The 18,061-nt window shown below is 46.7% G+C and overlaps 1 protein-coding gene across 2 annotated transcripts in view; it reads right to left on the bottom strand.

The window, feature by feature from the left end:
- Positions 1–18,061, bottom strand: part of Rftn2 (raftlin family member 2) — a 42,936-nt gene that overhangs the window by 6,056 nt on the left and 18,819 nt on the right. For both annotated transcript variants that reach the window (XM_057758847.1, XM_057758846.1), the window contains exons 5-8: positions 16,556–16,759; positions 9,241–9,362; positions 8,537–8,640; positions 1,894–1,972 (exon numbers count right to left, since the gene is read on the bottom strand). In XM_057758847.1, the coding sequence (XP_057614830.1) occupies positions 1,894–1,972; positions 8,537–8,640; positions 9,241–9,362; positions 16,556–16,759 (509 nt within the window). The remainder of the gene's footprint in view (positions 1–1,893; positions 1,973–8,536; positions 8,641–9,240; positions 9,363–16,555; positions 16,760–18,061) is intronic.

Below are 18,061 nucleotides of genomic sequence, written 5' to 3'. Positions count from 1 at the left end.
TTTTTATTACAGCCGATGGCCTTTTAGTTGGAGAAAACAGGACCATTTGGCTTTTCTGGGTTTTTTCCCAGTCTCTTTATACCATTAGCAGGATTTAATGATTGATGTTGAAAGAAAAACATTCTTTTTTGTAATTTGTAATTTTGTAATTTTGTAATTTGAAAACAATTACAACCTCTTATATTGCACCAGACACATTTAGATATGTTTTCAAAGCAGTCCCCGAGAGCCCTGCGGTGTGTGCTGATGTCAATCATAGTCTATAAAAGAAATGGAGACATGCAGAGGAAATAGCACCGTCTGTCCCTCCTACTTCAAGCCCTCCTGTGTGCATGTGTGTGTGTGCATGGTGTGTGTGCATGGTGTGTGTCAGCTCTGGAGACTACTGTGGATAGGAGCTCTATTATGAGTCTGTAGAAACCAAATACTTTTAAAGATTTTTATTGTTATTATTTTAAAATTATGTTTCTGTAGCCCGGCAGTGGTGGTGCATGCTTTTAAACTCAGCACTCAGGAGGCAGAGGCAGGGGCATTCTGAGTTTAAGGCCAGCCTGGTCTACAGAGCAAGTTCTAGGACAGCCAGGGCTGCAAAAAGAAACCCTAGAAAAAACGAAGCAAACCAAAGCAAATCATGTCCCTGTGTCCGTGTGTACAGGGGTTTGCAGAGTCCAGAAGAATGGGCCAGAGTTCATGTTGTTTACATGTATGTGGTTATGAGCTGCCCAACAGTGCTGGGAACTGAACCTGGGGTCTTCTGGAAAAAGCCGGCGCTCGTAACCACTGAAACATCTCCCCAGTCCCAGAAACCAAGTCGTTTTAAGTCACCAGTCTGGCAGGGGAGAGCGAATGTGTGGACAGACTGGGAATCTGCAACCCCAGTAGTAGTGAAGAATAGGCCGTTCTGTGGCAGACGAACCGGGCAGTTGGAGAGCGCGTCCCGCATCTGCTCTTACTAACTACCTGTAGCACAAAATGGTCCTTAAGCTAAGAGCAGCTTATTTGAATAGTTCCGGAACCGTGCCATGTGGCTGGAAGGCAGGCAGGCACACATCTTTTCTTTTTAAAAACAATAAAAAATTTTACTTTAGGCCGGGCGGTGGTGGCGCACGCCTTTAATCTCAGCACTCGGGAGGCAGAGGCAGGCGGATCTCTGTGAGTTCAAGGCCAGCCTGGTCTACAAGAACTAGTTCCAGGACAGGAACCAAAAAGCTACGGAGAAACCCTGTCTCAAAAATCCAAAAAAAGCCGGGCATTGGTGGCGCATGCCTTTAATCCCAGCACTCGGGAGGCAGAGGCAGGTGGATCTCTGTGAGTTCGAGGCCAGCCTGGTCTACAAAGGGAGTTCCAGGACAGGTTCCAAAGCTACAGAGAAACCCTGTCTCGAAAAAACCAAAAAAAAACCAAAAAAAAAAAAAATCCAAAAAAAAAAAAAAATTTACTTTATTATTATACGTGAGTGCATCTGTGTGTAAGTGTAGGCACATGCATGCCAATGGTGCATGTGCGTGCATGTGCATGTGTGCATGTGTGTATGTGTGTGCATGTGCATGTATGTGCATGTGCATGTGTGTGCACGTGTGTGTGCGTGCCTGTGTGTACATGTGTGTATGTGTGTGCGCACGTGTGGTGTGTGTATGTGTGTGTGTGCGTGTGTGTGTGTGTGCATTTGTGTGTGTGTGAGGATGGTTGTTGGGAGTCAGTTTTCTCCCTCTACAATGGGTTCTGGGGAAACAGTCGATTTCTTTTTTGTGTTCCTCTTTAGGAGGCTGTTTCTGTGTTGAGTCTGCACGGACTAATCTGTACCCATATTTAAAACAATAGAGCAAGCTTAGGGGTTAAACGTTTTACTATCGTGTATTATTTGTAAAGTCAAAATTGGTGAATTTTACTTACTTCTGGGGTCTGGGCAGCTGAGCTCCACACAACTGGCCTTTGGAGAAATACGACCTGCTTTGTAGCCAAATTCCCTTCACTGAAAGTTAAAACAGCAAGATTGATATTTGTGAATTAGGATTTTCTTTTAATCCCAGAGAGCTTTCAATTAGTTTTTAAAGATAAGAAACCGATAACTGGATTTCTATGGCATTTCCACGCACATGGGTCGTTATTCTTGTCCCAGAGAATTAGTAGTAGTCTCTAGATTTACATCTGACTAGGCTGGCCCATATGTATCTTTTGTAGTGTAACCTTCTGATCCCCAAATAATTATGAAAATTATTCTATATAAATTACACTGGAAAAACAAAAAGAAAAACATTTCTATTAAAAGATTAATTAAGGGCTGGAGAGGTGGTTCAGCCATTAAAGGTTAAGCTCACAACCAAAAATATAAAAAATTAATTAAAGGGGCTGGAGAGATGGCTCAGGGGTTAGGAGCACTGCCTGCTCTTCCAGAGGTCCTGAGTTCAGTTCCCAGCAACCACATGGTGTCTCACAACCATCTGTCATGATACCTGGTGCCCTCTTCTGATGCAGGCATACAGGCAGCACACTATACATAATAAATAAATCTTTAAAACAAAACGGAAACATCCATGCAGATAAAAATAAAGAAAAACTTAGCCAGGCATGGTGACACACACCTTTAATCCCACCCAGCACTTGGGAGGCAGAGGTAGCTGGATCTCTGTGAGTTCAAGGCTAGCCTGGTCTACAAAGCGAGTTCCAGGACAGAAACCCTACCTTGAAAAAGCCAAAACCAAACCAAAATAACAATAGTAAAAACCCTCAAACCCAAAAAGCATTAATTAACTAACTAATTAATTAATTAAAGAAGAATGTTGGAAAGGTCACTCAGTGGTTAAGAGCGCTTGCTGCTCTCCCGGGGGACCTGGGTTCAGTTCCCAGCACCCCATGGTGGCTGCTACCGACTGTCTCTCCAGTTCCTGGGGATCCAATGCCCTCTTTCAGTCCCCATTGGCACAGGCACGCACACGGTGCACAGACAAACGTGCCGGCAAAACATCCAGACACAGTCGAATGAAATCAGAAGTGGAGTGTTGACTCAGGGACCAGAACGGGAACTGCTTGGGCTGGCGCGAGGGCTGAGTGGTTAAGAACAGGGCTGCTTTTCCAGAGGTTCAATTCCCCTAATTGACAAGACAGCTTACAGCTGCCTATGACTCCAGTCCCAGAGATCTGATGCCCTCTTCTGGCCTCCGAGGGCATGCGTCTACGTGACGCACATCAGTGCTGGGCAGACACTCGCGCGCCTTAAAATAAACCTACAGGGATTTTTTTCAACGGAGCTCTTGCAGAAGACCCGAGCTCATGTCATATATATTCTTTCTATGAATTACTTCCTTAAGATAAAGTCTCAGGAATGAGATGATTAGGCCAGAAAGTATGACTTAATGTCAAACTGGAGACTAAACTTGGGAGCCTCATGTGGGGAACTGACCCGTATGTTCCACTGAGACGGTTCAGCCACAGCCGGCTCCCCGCATTCCAGACGCCCCTTTGTAGCCGCCGCTCAGGGTTCCCATTTAGCTGTCAGCTGGGCAAATGGCCCCTCGCCGGAGCCGACTCGGGTGGCAATTCCTCTGAAGAGCTTCCAGCCCCCGTGGGTTTGTGGGGAGGAGTGTTCGCAGTTAAAGCTGCTCGGTAACAACTTTTATTATGCAAAGAACCCCAACAAACCTTCCTCTTAGCTGCCCTCGAGTCTGCGCTCCTTTTCTGGAGGGTGGGTGTGAGGGAGCTTTGGCCCTGCAGTCAACCGGACACTAGCAGAGCGTCCAAACTATGGGGGCCGCTAATTTGGGGAAACGAATCATCCCCCAAAGTGCTCGGAGGACACTGTCACACTTTTTTATTTGTTTAAAAAGTATATATTTCATGTGCATTGGTGTTTTTCAATGGGAAACGGGAAGTTACAGAGAGTTGTGAGCCAGCACATGTCTGCCAGGGATAGAACTCAGGACCTCTGGAAGAGCAGCCAGTGCTCTTAACCACTGAGCCATCTCTCCAGCCCTACAATTTTAATTTTAGAAGACTTTTTATAGTCCAGTTTCATTTCTGTTTGATCTTCTATCAGAACAGAATACTCTGGATGATGTAATGTTGGGGGATAAATCGTGAGGCGTCACTGGGAAGGGTTAGCGTATAGAATGGGCTGGTTTGTGTTTGGGAGTCCCGGGGTACACGGAAACAACCAGGACTCGGGAACCAGGCAGTTCCTGGGTTCAGACCCAAGCCCTGTCACAGAACCCAAGGTTCATGGTCTCTGTCTTCTCCACTGTTACTGAAGGTTCTGGGAAGGACAAGGAGGCTCCCTGTGTTGGGGAAGATTATTTTCAGGTGTGTGACTCTTGTTTATGCTGCATTTGTTTAACTCTGTGAAGCTGCAGTTCTTTGCCTGTCTAAAACACTTGATGGTCTAATAAAGAGCTGAACGGTCAACAAGGCAGGAGCCAGGAGAGGTGGGGCTGGCAGGAGGAGGGAATAAATAGAGGAAAGAAATGAGAGAGAGAGAGAGAGAGAGAGAGAGAGAGAGAGAGAGAGAGAGAGAGAGAGAGAGAACGCGTCATGAGGGGAAATGCCCTGTGTAGACCATTCAGGCACGGTGCAGGCAGCAGAAGACCAGAGAAGTTGAAATAGCCATCGGTTTTCTGTCACGTACCTCCAACGAAAGTGTGACATTTCTTTTTCTGGATGTAAGCTTGTATCTTTATGACGTTTCTTATTTCTGTTGCCTTATTGCCTTGGAATTCTCAGCACCAATCTTGTACATGGTGGACTAGGGTACCTTATTATCTTCTGGAACGTTTTGATTTGGGACCAGCCGACCTATCATGCCTGGAGGGCCTTTTTCCCCCCTTAACCATCCTCATTACAAGTGAACAGCATCACACTTAATCTTCATTTTGTATCTGTGTGACTGGGATATTAAGTCATGTTGAAGTTTGGTCCCCAGGTGATGGTCCCGAGGGACCTGAGCTGGCTGCATCACCCCGGGTGGTGGTTGTGAGGACCTGAGCTGGCTATACCGTGAGGGTACTGACCTCATCAACATAAGTTCAGAGCTGAACGGACGCTGAGGAGGCCAGGCATGGTTGGAGCAAGCACTGCACGCAGGTCCCAGCACATTTGCCCCTCTCTGCCCCTGAGGTGAGTGTCACTGCTCCATCACGTGCGGTGTTCTGCCTTCACACGGGGCAGTGATTAGGATCGCAAGATCTACTACCAGGAGCCAAAGCAAGTCTGCCCTCCCTAAGTCACTTCCTGAGGGGCTCTGTCACGGTGACAAAGAGGCTGATGAGTTTTCAGAAAGACCCAGTAACGAAGTGAGCCGTACTGTACAAAGCTCCTGACATAGGAGACGCAGGCCACTGCGCCGCGACACATTGCCTTCCCGCCCAGGTCGTCTGTGGTACAAGCGCATCTTCTATCCCCTTCTGCCCAGGGCTACCCGCAGATTCTCGGGCTGGATCCACTCCACAGCGAAGCTGCTCTCATCTCCTCAGGACTTGAGGGTCCAGCTTTACTTTGATAGCTATAATTCTCTCTCTCCTTTTTACTACTCCACGGAACTTACGAACTAAAGCACCTTGTGCTTAGTGACCGTATTACTTTACAGAATTCGTAAGCTTGACTTGCTCTGATCAGCAGGCAAGCCCCAGCAGGGTTAGCATCGCCTGAAATGTAAACGATGTCTTGTAAAGGATTTTGGGGGCAGATACCATGGCTCCTCTGCATCCTCACACAGGCAGGTTGGCTTTTCCTATCTTAATCTCATTTAAAAATGATTGGAGAGTGTCAATTTATTATAAAACATAAAATAATAAAACTGAATAAAAAAGCAAGGAAGCCCCCCTTTCCCTATTACAGTCTCAAAAACTGAATATCTGGAATCACTGTGAAGCAATCCCAAGGGTTGCTAGGCACATTCAAAACCCATAAAACTGGGGTTATTCTCTAGTAACGTCCTAAAATTTAGATTTAAAATCCTTCACAAATCAAAGTTTAAAACTCTATTTTACATATATTGGTGTTTTGTCTGTTTGGGAATGCACCACATGCTTGCAGTGCCTGGGGAGGCCAGAAGAGGGTATCGGGATCCCTGAAACAGGAGCCACAGATGTGGGTGCTGGGAATCAAACCGGGGTCCTCTGGAAGAGTAGCATTGCTCATAACCTCTGAGCCGCCTCTCCAGGGCCCCAAATCCTTAACAGTGATTGCGGAAAGGATTCTATGACAATGCATATTTAATTAGCTCCCCTGCCGTTCTAATTGTATATAAAGATAACCCGGGGGGGGGGCAGTAAGAGGCACATTCCCAGGGTTCCATAGTGCCTAGAGGATCTGGGGTGCAGGAGAGATTTGTATGATGGTAGAGTTTTGGTTCCTCCTTTCCTCTCTATGCTATAGAACTACCATACCGTCACTCCAAAGCACTGCCTGGCAGTTTGGCACAAAATGGCTCAGTGTGGCCTCATGTTTCACAACCTACCTCCATTTCAAGGTATTCTTGGGGGCCATAATTTATTTTAGTTCCACCCTTAGGCTCAGTCCGGTCCTGGCGTTCCTAAACCGATCCTGACCGGATGCAGGGATGCCACTGGAGCCCATGGTGTGTGGCTCAGCAGAAGAGGGCTGTCCTGCCCATTCATCCAGGGCAGTGTGGGAAACACTCAGAAGGGGACCCGCTGGAATCTCCCAATGAATGGGAAGGAATAATTACACTTTTCCTTAGGGAAGAGGAGAGGAGAGGGTCAGGGTTTACACATTCTGGAAGGTTCTAAGTCTATCAGACAGCCTAGGTGAACCATCAAAAGGAGACAAAGATGCCAGATGTGGTGGTGGTGCACACATTTAATCCCAGCAGTAGGGGTTGGGGGAAAGAGGGAGGTGGTTATCTGTGAGTTCAAGACCAACCTGGTCTGCAGAGTGAGTTCCAGGACAGCCAAGTCTGTACAGGGAGACCTTGTCTCAAAAACAAACAAAACAAGAAAGAAAGAAAGAAAGAAAAAGAGAAAGAAAGAAAGAAAGGAAGAAAGAAAGGAAGAAAGAAAAAGCAACCAAACAAAAACTGAGTTGCTGGCTGCAGACACACCGGTTGTTCAGAAGATGTGTGTGGACCAGTGGGTGCACACTGGGGGCTCAGGGCAGAGGAATTCCTTTGTCTTTCAGAAAGCCCTGACTTTCTCAAATGTCCACGCGTTTGAGGGTCCCGCCCTCTAAGCTGCAGACTGTCAGGCTGGGTGGGCCTGTAGAGCTGTGTAAACTTTCCAGCAGTTTACACAGGGCCATTGCTGACTGATGAATAAAGCCGGGAAAGAATGTTTTCGGGAGTGGGCCCTCAGTGTGAGAGTAGCTCCCTCAGCTCTGAGAGGAGGAAAGTGGACGAGCTCTTTGCTTATCTCCACCGCTCCTCTTGTGATCTTCTCTCTCTCTCTCTCTCTCTCTCTCTCTCTCTCTCTCTCTCTCTCTTTGAGCCAGGGTTTCTCGGTAGCTTTGGAGCTTGTCCTGGAACTAGCTCTTGTAGCCCAGTCTGGCCTCAAACTCACAGAGATCCGCCTGCCTCTGCCGCCCCAGTGCTGGGATTAAAGGTGTGAGCCACCACCGCTCGGCTCTCTTGTGATCTTTTAAACTTAAGCATCCTCTTACATCCTTGATACCTCTGCCCACTTAAAAAAAAGTGTGCTTTTTTTCTAAAGCCATGTCAATCACAGCTTTATACAGTCTGTTAAGACCCTGGGGGGGGACTAGAGGAGATGAGTGAGACCAGGAAATGGGGGGTTCTCACACCTGTTCTTAGTCACCCACGATGGTCACTTGGAACATGAAGCCACCGTGACAAGTCCCTGGGGGCACTGTGTCACCTGAGGTAGTAGTCCCCCGGCCCAGGTGCCCCACTCATGTTCAGGATGCCAGGGAGGGAAGCAGGAGCATCTCCGGGTGGAAGAGACCGTGAAGGATCTTACACATAAGAATCATCGGCCTCTGCTGGGCGGTGGTGGCGCATGCCTTTAATCCCAGCACTTGGGAGGCAGAGGCAGGCGGATCTCTGTGAGTTTGAGACCAGCCTGGTCTACAAGAGCTAGTTCCAGGACAGGCTCCAAACCCACAGAAAAACCCTGTCTCGAAAAACCCAAAACAAACAAACAAACAAAAAGAATCATCGGCCTCTTTAAGAAAATGAACTGATAAGACATGGTGACTCAAACTTTCTTCCGGAAGGAAGTCAGTGACCGGGGAAAGAAAAGGAAGTGCCTGGCATTCTGGCTTCAATGTAGGTGTTCAAACCAAGTCATGGGTGTAGGGGACAGCTAACCTGACGCACTGGGGCAGGAGGAAGAGCAAGGCAGCCAGGTGCCCAAGGCCTGTCCTGTGCTGGGGACAGTTCTTCAAAGAGTGAAGGGGTGAAGGGTTTTTAATTTTGTATCACAGATGAAGGGACTGGATGTGCTAGATTCCAAATTCCATGAAGTCACACCGGAAGTGTTTCTCACAGGCTTCAAATAAGCATTGGTTAACCCATCTCCCAGATGAACAGACTTTAGGATTAAACGTGTAAGTGAGGAGCTGCGGGCATTACCTGTCGTGTCTCAGTATGGGTGTAGGCAGCACGCTGGTCAGAAGCCAGCCGAATTCAGCCAGGGTGTGCAGCAGAGGGCCGTAGTCTGTTTTGATTTCACAGCCCTGTGGGAACAAGCATAAGAGTTGACATTCTAATAGCAAAGACAGCAGGCCACACGGTAGCTAGAAAGAGGGGTGATGGGGGGGCAACAGCAGTCGAGCGACTGGATGAGAAGATGAGAGCGGGCAGTGACGCTGATGGGGCCTGGATTCGGGGTCTCAGGAGCGGCAGTGACACTGACGGGGCCTGGATTCGGGGTCTCAGGAGCGGCAGTGACGGTGACAGGGCCTGGACTGGGGTTTCCCTTAAATAAATAACCCCTTTTATTATTCATAATTCTAAACTGGTGTGGGATTGTTTTTGTGACTTACGCCTACACGGCTGCAAGGCTTTGTTGTAGTGAGAGTTTCAGTATCAGGGTTTTTTTCATGGCTAGAGTATCAGATTTCGGGTAATCTACTTTTATTTTGGCATAGACAATTTTGTTTTTTTTGTTGTTGTTGCTGTTGCACTGAAACTTTTGAAAATGTGGGTTAAGCTTTTTGGATAACATTGGCCTCTCTGTGTTTAGGGATTCTGAGTGTACCAGCAATGATGGTCTCTAGTAGGCAGAATGAATCATACACAAAAGGAAAACAAAAGTCTCAGAAATTGCGGCTCACCTCGATGACTGTCCACTGCTCCACCACAATGGCGTCATTTCCTTTCCTGTTAGAACCTGGAATTCCAGAACCTTCTTCTTCATAGATAAAAAATCCTTCCAGAGATTTAGGCGAAGGGTCCCCTGTCAGGGAAAGGACACACTTCAGAAGAGAGCCATAAGTAAATGACGCCTGTTTCTAACCATCATCAAGAGCCTCAGGTAACTACTGTAACCAGCTGAAGAAAAGCTTGTCAGTTGGAAGCTATTTCCTGCTGTGAGTGGCGCCAGGCTCCGTCCCAGCATCATGCGGTAACAGAAGCGGGGTGAGGTGGCTCACACTTTTAATCACAGGACATGTGAGCAGAGGTAGAAGGGTCCAGAGTCCAGCCTGGGCTACCTGAGATGCTGATTACGACATTAGAATGTCCTGGAGAGATGGCTTAGCAGTTAAGCGTGCCCACGAGTCTTCCAGAGCTTGGTTCTCAGCACCACTCTGGACAGCTTACAATTGCCTAAGCTTCACCTTCAGGGAATCCCATGACTCTCTGACTCCACGGGCACTTGCACATATAACGACATGAGAGCCGGTACACGCACACACACAGACACTTATACGTACACATAAAAAAAAAAAAACTTTACTGAGCAAACACACTTAAAACAAAATTTATTTTGGTTGAGTACTTCTGTTTCAAGATTTCCTTTTTCCCTATAGGTAAAGATGGTTTTATATTTCACCGAAACAAAATCAAACATATACAGGAAACTACCATAGAGGAGACAAGATTAAATAATATGAGCATGAGTGGATGGCCAGTCACAGAAGCGTCTGGAAATGACCTTCACCCTGAAACAAAACTTTGATTCTGATCTGCGTTAAACCACCAATGGAAACATGAGAATGTTGATCCTTGAAATTACAGGTATAATATTAAAACCAGCCTGTGGATTATAAGCTGAGGGCTGTGAGGACGGCTCAGTGGTTAAAGCACTTGCTGTGAGCCCCAGCATCGCATAAAAGTAGGCCCTGGGGAGGCAGGGACAGGCAGATCCAGGGCTTGCTGACCCGCGGCCTGGACAAAATGTCAAGCTCCAGGTTCAGTGAGAGACCCTGCTCCCCCAAACAGGGTGGAGAGTGAGAGAGAGAGACAATGGGGTGTTGACCTCTGGCCTCTAGTCACACATGCCTGGGCAGGTGCACACATGTACCACGTGTATACACACACACACACACACACACACAATCATAAGCATGGAACAATTCTTTACCTCAGGGCATTAAAAAGTCCCAAGTCCCCCATAACAGTAGCAGGAAGACTCTAACAGAAGTCATTGTCCAAGAATTCCTGCCCGGAAGGAAGTTTGAAGTGGAGGCCTCTTTGACTTTTCTCTTGCACAGTTGACAATAACCATCTGGCTTAAACTAAAGGATTTGATGGAAATTCTTTGTCTCCTATTTTGCAATAGAAGATGTTTTTTCTCATGGCCATGTGCTGGGTAAACACTGCGTTTTGTGTGGGACCTATCACGTCAGGTCTCCCTGTTTGCCATGGAAAGCAGAATTGTTTTGCTACAATTACGATACGTATCCATTGCAGTTATATGGTAATCAGTTATAATGGAGAAATTTATCTTTGTTTTCCAGTTAGCTTACATCATGATGAACTCATACTCAGTCCACCCTGGGCGAATTGAATATATTGCTTAATGTGCTCCAAGTAGAATCTGCACCTTATGTTTATATTTTAATAAGGAACATATTTTCTAATATATCAGCATAGCCATTTTTATTTTATTGTTACCGTCTCCATTAAAAATGGTCTGTCTTTAAAAAAATCCTGTTTGAGACTTTCTTGAATAATAATGGCTGGAAAGGCAAGGTTTTCATATGATGAAGCTTAAAGACAAAACTAATTTTGGTGTCACTTTTAGTTTTAATATTTATTAAGAGACTGAAACTTGAGAGCAAATTGTTTTTTGCCCTTTTCTCTAATTGTTTTATGACAGGGTCTCTGTGTATCCCTGGCTGCCCTAATGCTTGTCTTGCCGCTCACGATGGCCTTTAACTCAGAGCTCCACCTGCCCCTGCCCCCCAAGTGCAGGGCTTAAAGGTGTGCGCCAACACGCTGGTCTTGCTTTTCTTTAAACACTATTTGCATTTAGGTGAGAATGCAGCAGAGAATGTGGGTTTTTTTTTTTTTTTGAGATGGTTCCTAAAAAAAAGTTTAATTTACTAGTTGGAGTGGGTTTCTGTGTGTGTGTGCATGTGTGTGCAGGCGTGTGTATTTCTAATCCATGGTGTCTGTGGCGTTCCTAGGACAACTTGGGGAGCCAGAGCCCTCTCCTTCCCCTCTGGGGATCCTAACCCTTAAGGATGGCTGCCAACACCTTTACCCATGGACCCATGTCACTGACCCACTTTTAAACCCGACGGTTTAAAAGAAAGCAGATCTGTACATGTGAAACAACACAGAAATAAAAGTGAAGCTCATTACCATGTGACATTGTTAGCAAATTAAAAAAAAAAACTGTGTCATACAAAGGAAACCACATACAAGACTGCAACCTGGCTTGTGTGGGGAGCGAATGTCTGTAAGCTCAGCCTTTGTGAGGTCGAAGGATTTTGCTGAGTTCAAGGCCAGTCTGGGTTGCAGAATGAGGCTCTGTCTCAAAAACAAAAAACAAAACAAAACAAAAAAACAAACAAACAAAACCCAAAAAGAAAGAAACAAAATCCCCAATGGGACAAACTAGTCAAAATCTGTAGACTAATTCTATCTTTGTAGCGTCCAAAACAGGCGTCCCAGGAGCAACAGATGGATGCTTATCTGAGCTGGGGTGACCCTGCCTCTTAAGGGTCATGGGAAGCCGTCTGGAATCCCGGGAAAACTCTGATCTTGAATCTGTGCAATCCCCGTAGCCACACATGGGACAAATGCATTTGACTCTGTGATGGACTTCAGTTAAAACCGAAGTCCTTGCTTGAGAATCCCAGGCTGGCTCTCTCAGTGCCCACACTAGGCGTGTCAAAATGCAGGGCACCACCTCCTGTCTGAAAAGTTTTTTCTATACATACTGGTGTCTGACGGTGGTTTCAGGACATCCTGAAAAGGTTATGAAGCCCCTGCCTGACTCCCTGCTCTCTCTCTCTTCCTCCCTCTGCTCCACCCCTGCTTCTGAATACCAACACTAGCCAAATGCATCTGTGTCCTACTTCTGGGTGGGGATGAATGTGAGTCTCGGCTACTTCTATGTCAGTGTTCTGTCTTAAATGCAATTTTTGCATTCTTTTAAAATATATCTATCTTATCTAGGTGCGCTGGCCCCCCACTTTAATCCCAGCTCTGGGGAGGCAGAGGCAGGTGGATCCCTGCGAATTCTAGGTCAGTCTAGTCAACACAGTGAGCTCCAGGCCAGCCAGGGCTGCACAGTGAGACCTGTCTCAAAAACAAACAACCCCTACCAAAACAAGTCTCTTAAATTAAATATACTCATCTTGACTGGTTATGGGTGGCACACACCTAAAATCTCAGTTACTTGGAAGGCTGAGGCAGGAAGATTGTAAATTTGAGGTCAGCCTGGGTAACTTAACGATACCCTTTCTCAGAGAGAAACATGACCCCTCCCCCCCATGAAACCCCAAAAGGCTGGGGACCAACTTAGTTGTAAAGTGCTTACCATTTATTGGTGAGGACCTGGATTTGCCCCCAGCACCACAAAACAGAAACACGTACATCCTTCGAATCCAAAAAAATGACATGTTGGTCCACCCCTTTCCTTACTTTACAAACAAAACAAACCTCGTTTCTTTTCTTCCAGGAAGTTTATCCTGTAATCATGAGCCCTGTGACCTCTGAACTCCCTGGCACAGGAGCGAAGGTCCTAAGCGTTCTTATGCGCGAGTCAAATGGGCTACCTTTCTGGACATGTGTGCTCACACGTCCCTTGTGGCTAGATATGACAATGATATTCATGTAAATGTAAATATTAGTGTAATGTAAATATGAACACTCCATTTCGGGGGTTTTAGGTCTACTTGTCATATTTCATATTAAGCTGTCCAGAGGTGGGTCCAGGACCATCTGTGACGTGGAGGGCAGTGAGTACGGTCATTGTTATTCTGTGTCTCTACCATGTATGTCTTAACAAAATGAGTATCAACCCCTCGTTAGGGACTGTGAGAGGCATCAGCAGTGGTGCTTTGAATGAACATGGCCTCCGTAGGCTCAGATATTTGAATATTTGATTCCCAGTTGGTGGAACTGTTTGGGAAGGACTAGGAGGCGTTGTTGGAGGAGGTGTGTCTCTGAGTGTGGGTGTTGATAGTATTCCCAGTTAGTGCTCTTTTCCTGCTTCCTATTTGAAGATGAGGATATAATCCCTGGGTTACGGCTCTAGTGCCGGGCCTGACTGCTGCAGTGTTCTCTGCCGTGATGGTTACAGATGCTAACCCCTGCAACTGTGTTCTCTAAATTTATTTTAAAAATTAATGAGTTGCCTTAGTCATGGTGTTTTGTTATGACAATAGAAAGGGGAATAGGACATTAGCCTCTCTACTCTTCTGGATTGCTCTGTGCTCTTTGCCCTGGATAGTCTACCCCGGCTCTTATACACCTGCCTCCTGCATTATTAGCTTCCTGCATGTATGTTTGTGCATGTGTGTATGTATGTGCGGGTGTGTGCATGCTATGACACATATGTGGAGATCAGAGGGGCAGCTTGTAGGAGTGAGTCCTCTCCTTCAGTCACGTGGGTCCTGGATAGCTGAACTCAGGTGGCCTGGCTTCACCTTTACCCTTGGGCCATCTTGCTGGTCCCAGGTCGCCCTTTCTTACAGATTCTTCCCTGGTTCTCTTATAGTCCATTAGGTATACTCTGAATATTTTGTTACTTTTGAAATTGTGTGTGTGTGTGTGTGTGTGTGTTGGTACCATCACAGCCTAACTGCTTGTTCCCGACACTTACTCATTATTGCAAACCCTGTACCTAAGCGGATACATGGAGGAGAAGCAGAGATATACATACACCTTATCACCCCCACACTTCTCCTTAAAGTTCCTTGAAAGGAAGAGAATTCACAAGCAATCAAAAGGGAACATAAAAAGGTCTGGCAAAGTGGGGGCCGGGCGGTGGTGGCGCACGCCTTTAATCCCAGCACTTGGGAGGCAAAGGCAGGCGGATCTCTGTGAGTTTGAGACCAGCCTGGTCTACAAGAGCTAGTTCCAGGACAGGTTCCAAAACCACAGAGAAACCCTGTCTCGAAAAACCAAAAAAAAAAAAAAAAAAAAAAGATCTGGCAAAGTGGGGTCGGAGAGGGAGACTACACTCTGGGGGTGACCCTCCTTGTGTGTGTGTGTCTGTCCACCCCCAGGGGAATGTTCGAAACAGAGAAGGCTGCAAGTGTGTGGAAGGACACAGAGAAATTCCACAGATTACAAAGCTAGCATCGTGCTCTGCCAAGGTAGGTAGCTTTCCAAGATATTCCCTCCCCTCTGCCGCTGTTTCTGGAGCATTTTCTCCAGTGCGATTCGTGAGCTAATAAGTTTCCAGGCAGTGTCTGGTCTTGTAGTTCTATGTTCTCTGTAGTGACCTGATTTCTACAGTATTTGGGCTGAGAACAAAAGCAAGACACAGCAAAATATCCATTTTTTTTTCTCTTCGGGATGCCAGACATCAAACGTTCAGGACAGAGAACCCAACTCAGTCCAGCTTCTTCTCACTGGCTTCTCACAGTGACAGACACTGGTCAGTCTCCCCTCTGCAGTGTCCCTGGGCACTTCCGGGAAAGTCCTAGTGACCCACGGGTGTCAGACCCCAAAGGCTGAGGTGGATAAAGGAAGTTCAGCAAAGATTGCATCAAACAGTGTCTGAAAAGACATTCCAGAACCGCTGAGGAAGGGAGAACCTCCCTGGGGCTCTAAGCACTAAAGCCACGCACGACACGGCCTCTGGCACTAGCCCATTTTATTTTCGTCAGGCCAGTCCCATGGCAGGAATGTCTGAGAGAGACTGAAAAGAACAGTTTTGCTTTTCTTGGGCAGTTTGTCACCAACCAAAATCTGAAATGCCTCCAATTTAGACGCTGCAGGGAGGAGAGGGAGAGAAAGGGTGGGGATGCACGAACCAGTTTCCGAATAGATGATCGGACTTACGGAATGTACGTGTACGTATGTATGTACGTACGTAACAGACTGCACGTACGCGGCCAGAAGGAAGACTCACAGGAGAAAGGACTCTGCCGTAGCCTCTGTGCTGGATACCTGACCTGCGCTGTTCCCACCCGTGGCTCACAGCCGCCAAGGGTGCGTTTCATGCCCCCTTAAGGAAGCAACTTCCGTCCGAGTTCCCCAGACCACAGAGCTGGTAAGTAGGCGTCGACCCTAAACCCTGCTCTATCGGATCCTAAAGGCCTGCCTCTTCTCGTGAAACCTTGCTGTTTCCGAACAAGAGCTAACCGGAGCAAGCCCAGCGACCAGAAAACACCGAGTATTTATTGGGCACCTGCGTGTGCCAGTCATTTCTGCAAGGTTCCGCGCTGGAGGCACGCCTTGGGCTTGGCTCTACTTAAAAGGCTCTTGTGGAATGTGACTTCTGGACGTACTACGGGCTATCCAGTCATCTGTCCCGTCAGGCCAGGCTTTAAAAAGCTGGTTTAAGAACAGAGTGGTTTCACAACACTGTGTCTGATTTCTCCTTCCCTCTTGGCTCTAACCTTGCAGAGTTTAAGGTCTGTAGTGATCCCAGCGCCCACCTTATGATGCATTCCCTCCAGCTGTCCTGTCTCCTGACTTCTTTGAACACTAATATCTCTTGAACTCATTTTTGGGGAGGTCTTTTATCTGTTCTTTGGGGTCGGCAAGACCGATTATGTACTACATTGTAACTCAATGACTAAAAAGATTAGAGAAAGACAAAAGAATGGATCCATACCTCGGATTTCTCTTCTGCACAAGTTATAGAAATAATCAGAAATACCGTGGTGATATTCTATTTGTGTTTTAACAAATAAAGCTTGCCTGAAGATCAGAGTGCAGAGCTAAGCCACTAGAGGCCAGGGAGTGGTGGCGCACGCCTTTAATCCCAGCACTTGGGAGGCAGAGGCAGGCAAATCTCTGTGAGTTCGAGGCCAGCCTGGTCTACAAGAGCTAGTTCCAGGACAGGTTCCAAAGCTACAGAGAAACCTTGTCTTGAAAAACAAACAAACAAACAAACAAAAATTAAAGTCAATTATAGCCATCCTCATAGGTCACAGTACTTACAAGACAAGATTTTCAGCAGTTTTGACACGCATCCAGATGATTTACATACGGATGTATTACTAAGGTAAAACTCACCTTTAGGTGTCTCCCAGGATACAAAAGCGTCAACTAAAGACAAGCCTTGTTTATAATAGAATGTCGTTAAGTCGAGCCAGTTGGCGTCGAGGGTGTTGATGCTGGCCCCTTTCCGCGTCACCTTCAAGGACAGGACACCCTCTCGGTAGCTCCAGCAGGCCGACTCCTCGTCAAAGTCGTTGAAGACCATGTAGAGCTTGTGATCTGAGGACAGGCGGTCAGGAAAGGGGGGGACAGTCATAATCTTACGAAAAACAAATTGTTTAAGAATTTTGATGCGTGAGACACAACAGACATACAAATAAATATAGAAGATAACAAAAGTACCCGCCACTCAATTACAAAGATTTGTGTGTATATCTGTGTACATGTGTGTTTGAGTGCATGGATGTGTGTGTGTGTGTGCGCGCGCACGCACACACACACACACACATGTTGGGGTTGGGTGTTTTTCTCAGTCCTTCTGGATCTTGGGTGAGTCAGGGTCTCTAACTGGACCGAGAACTCACAGCCTGGCCATCTTGTCTGCTTGTCGATCTCTGGGATTGCAGGCATCACAATCTGCCTTTTAAGGGGGAGCCGGGCATTGAACTCAAGACCTGGTGGCTGTGGGACAAGTGCTGTCCTGACTAAGGTACCCTGATGCTCTCCCAACCCAACTCAGGTGAATCACATGCTGATGCCGTGCCACGCTAGCTTTGGATTATATATGATATAATATAATATAATATAACATATATAATATAACAAGATAGCGGACCCAGGGGAGGCCTCTATGAGGTGGGTACCGCGCAGCATCTCGTTTCTGATTCCATTTTCTAGAGGTAAGTGCTAGAATGAGTTTGGTATTCATTGTTCTCATGAAAGTTCCTAGTTTTTAAATACAGTTATACGCCACGTAAATACTTTACTGTTTGAAAAATGCTTTAATAGGGGTTGAGGATTTGGCTCAGTGGAGGGAACTTGCCTACCAAGTCCTGGGTTTGGTCCTGAGCTCAAAAGAAAAAACAAAACAGCCCAAGGACAACAACAACACAAGACTCAACACAACCTCAGCGACACACTGCTCCTTTCTAACCTCCTGGTTCTCTCTCTAGAAGGCTGTGCTCATGTGGAGCCCTGCCGCGCACAGGTTCTGAACCTGAAGGCCAGGACTCCACTGCGCCCTCCAGGGCCAGCGCTGAGCCGAGGTTTGTGGCAGCTGCCAACTTGCTAGAGCTTCTTTTGTGCCGGGCACTGGGCTGTTTTCCTTCTCCAGCCCCATGAGGGAGGCTCTGCAATTGTCCCCTTTATAGAAAGAAACGGAGGCATTTGTCTCCAGGGGCCGTGTTTTCTTCACGGTTTGTGGAGTCTTTAATTTTCTTTGATGTTGCTTTAAAACAAATTTCCAGCTAAGATGTCAGGAAACTTTACACAGTCCAAAATAAAAGGGAAAATGCTCTCAGTTTCTTGGGAAAACTTGGGGCTTGGCAGAGAAGGACAAACTTGTCCACGGCTGTTTCTGGC

This window comes from Chionomys nivalis, chromosome 26 (assembly GCF_950005125.1).
Source record: "Chionomys nivalis chromosome 26, mChiNiv1.1, whole genome shotgun sequence".
Taxonomy (NCBI): domain Eukaryota; kingdom Metazoa; phylum Chordata; class Mammalia; order Rodentia; family Cricetidae; genus Chionomys; species Chionomys nivalis.
This window is presented reverse-complemented; position numbering and strand designations above follow the sequence as displayed.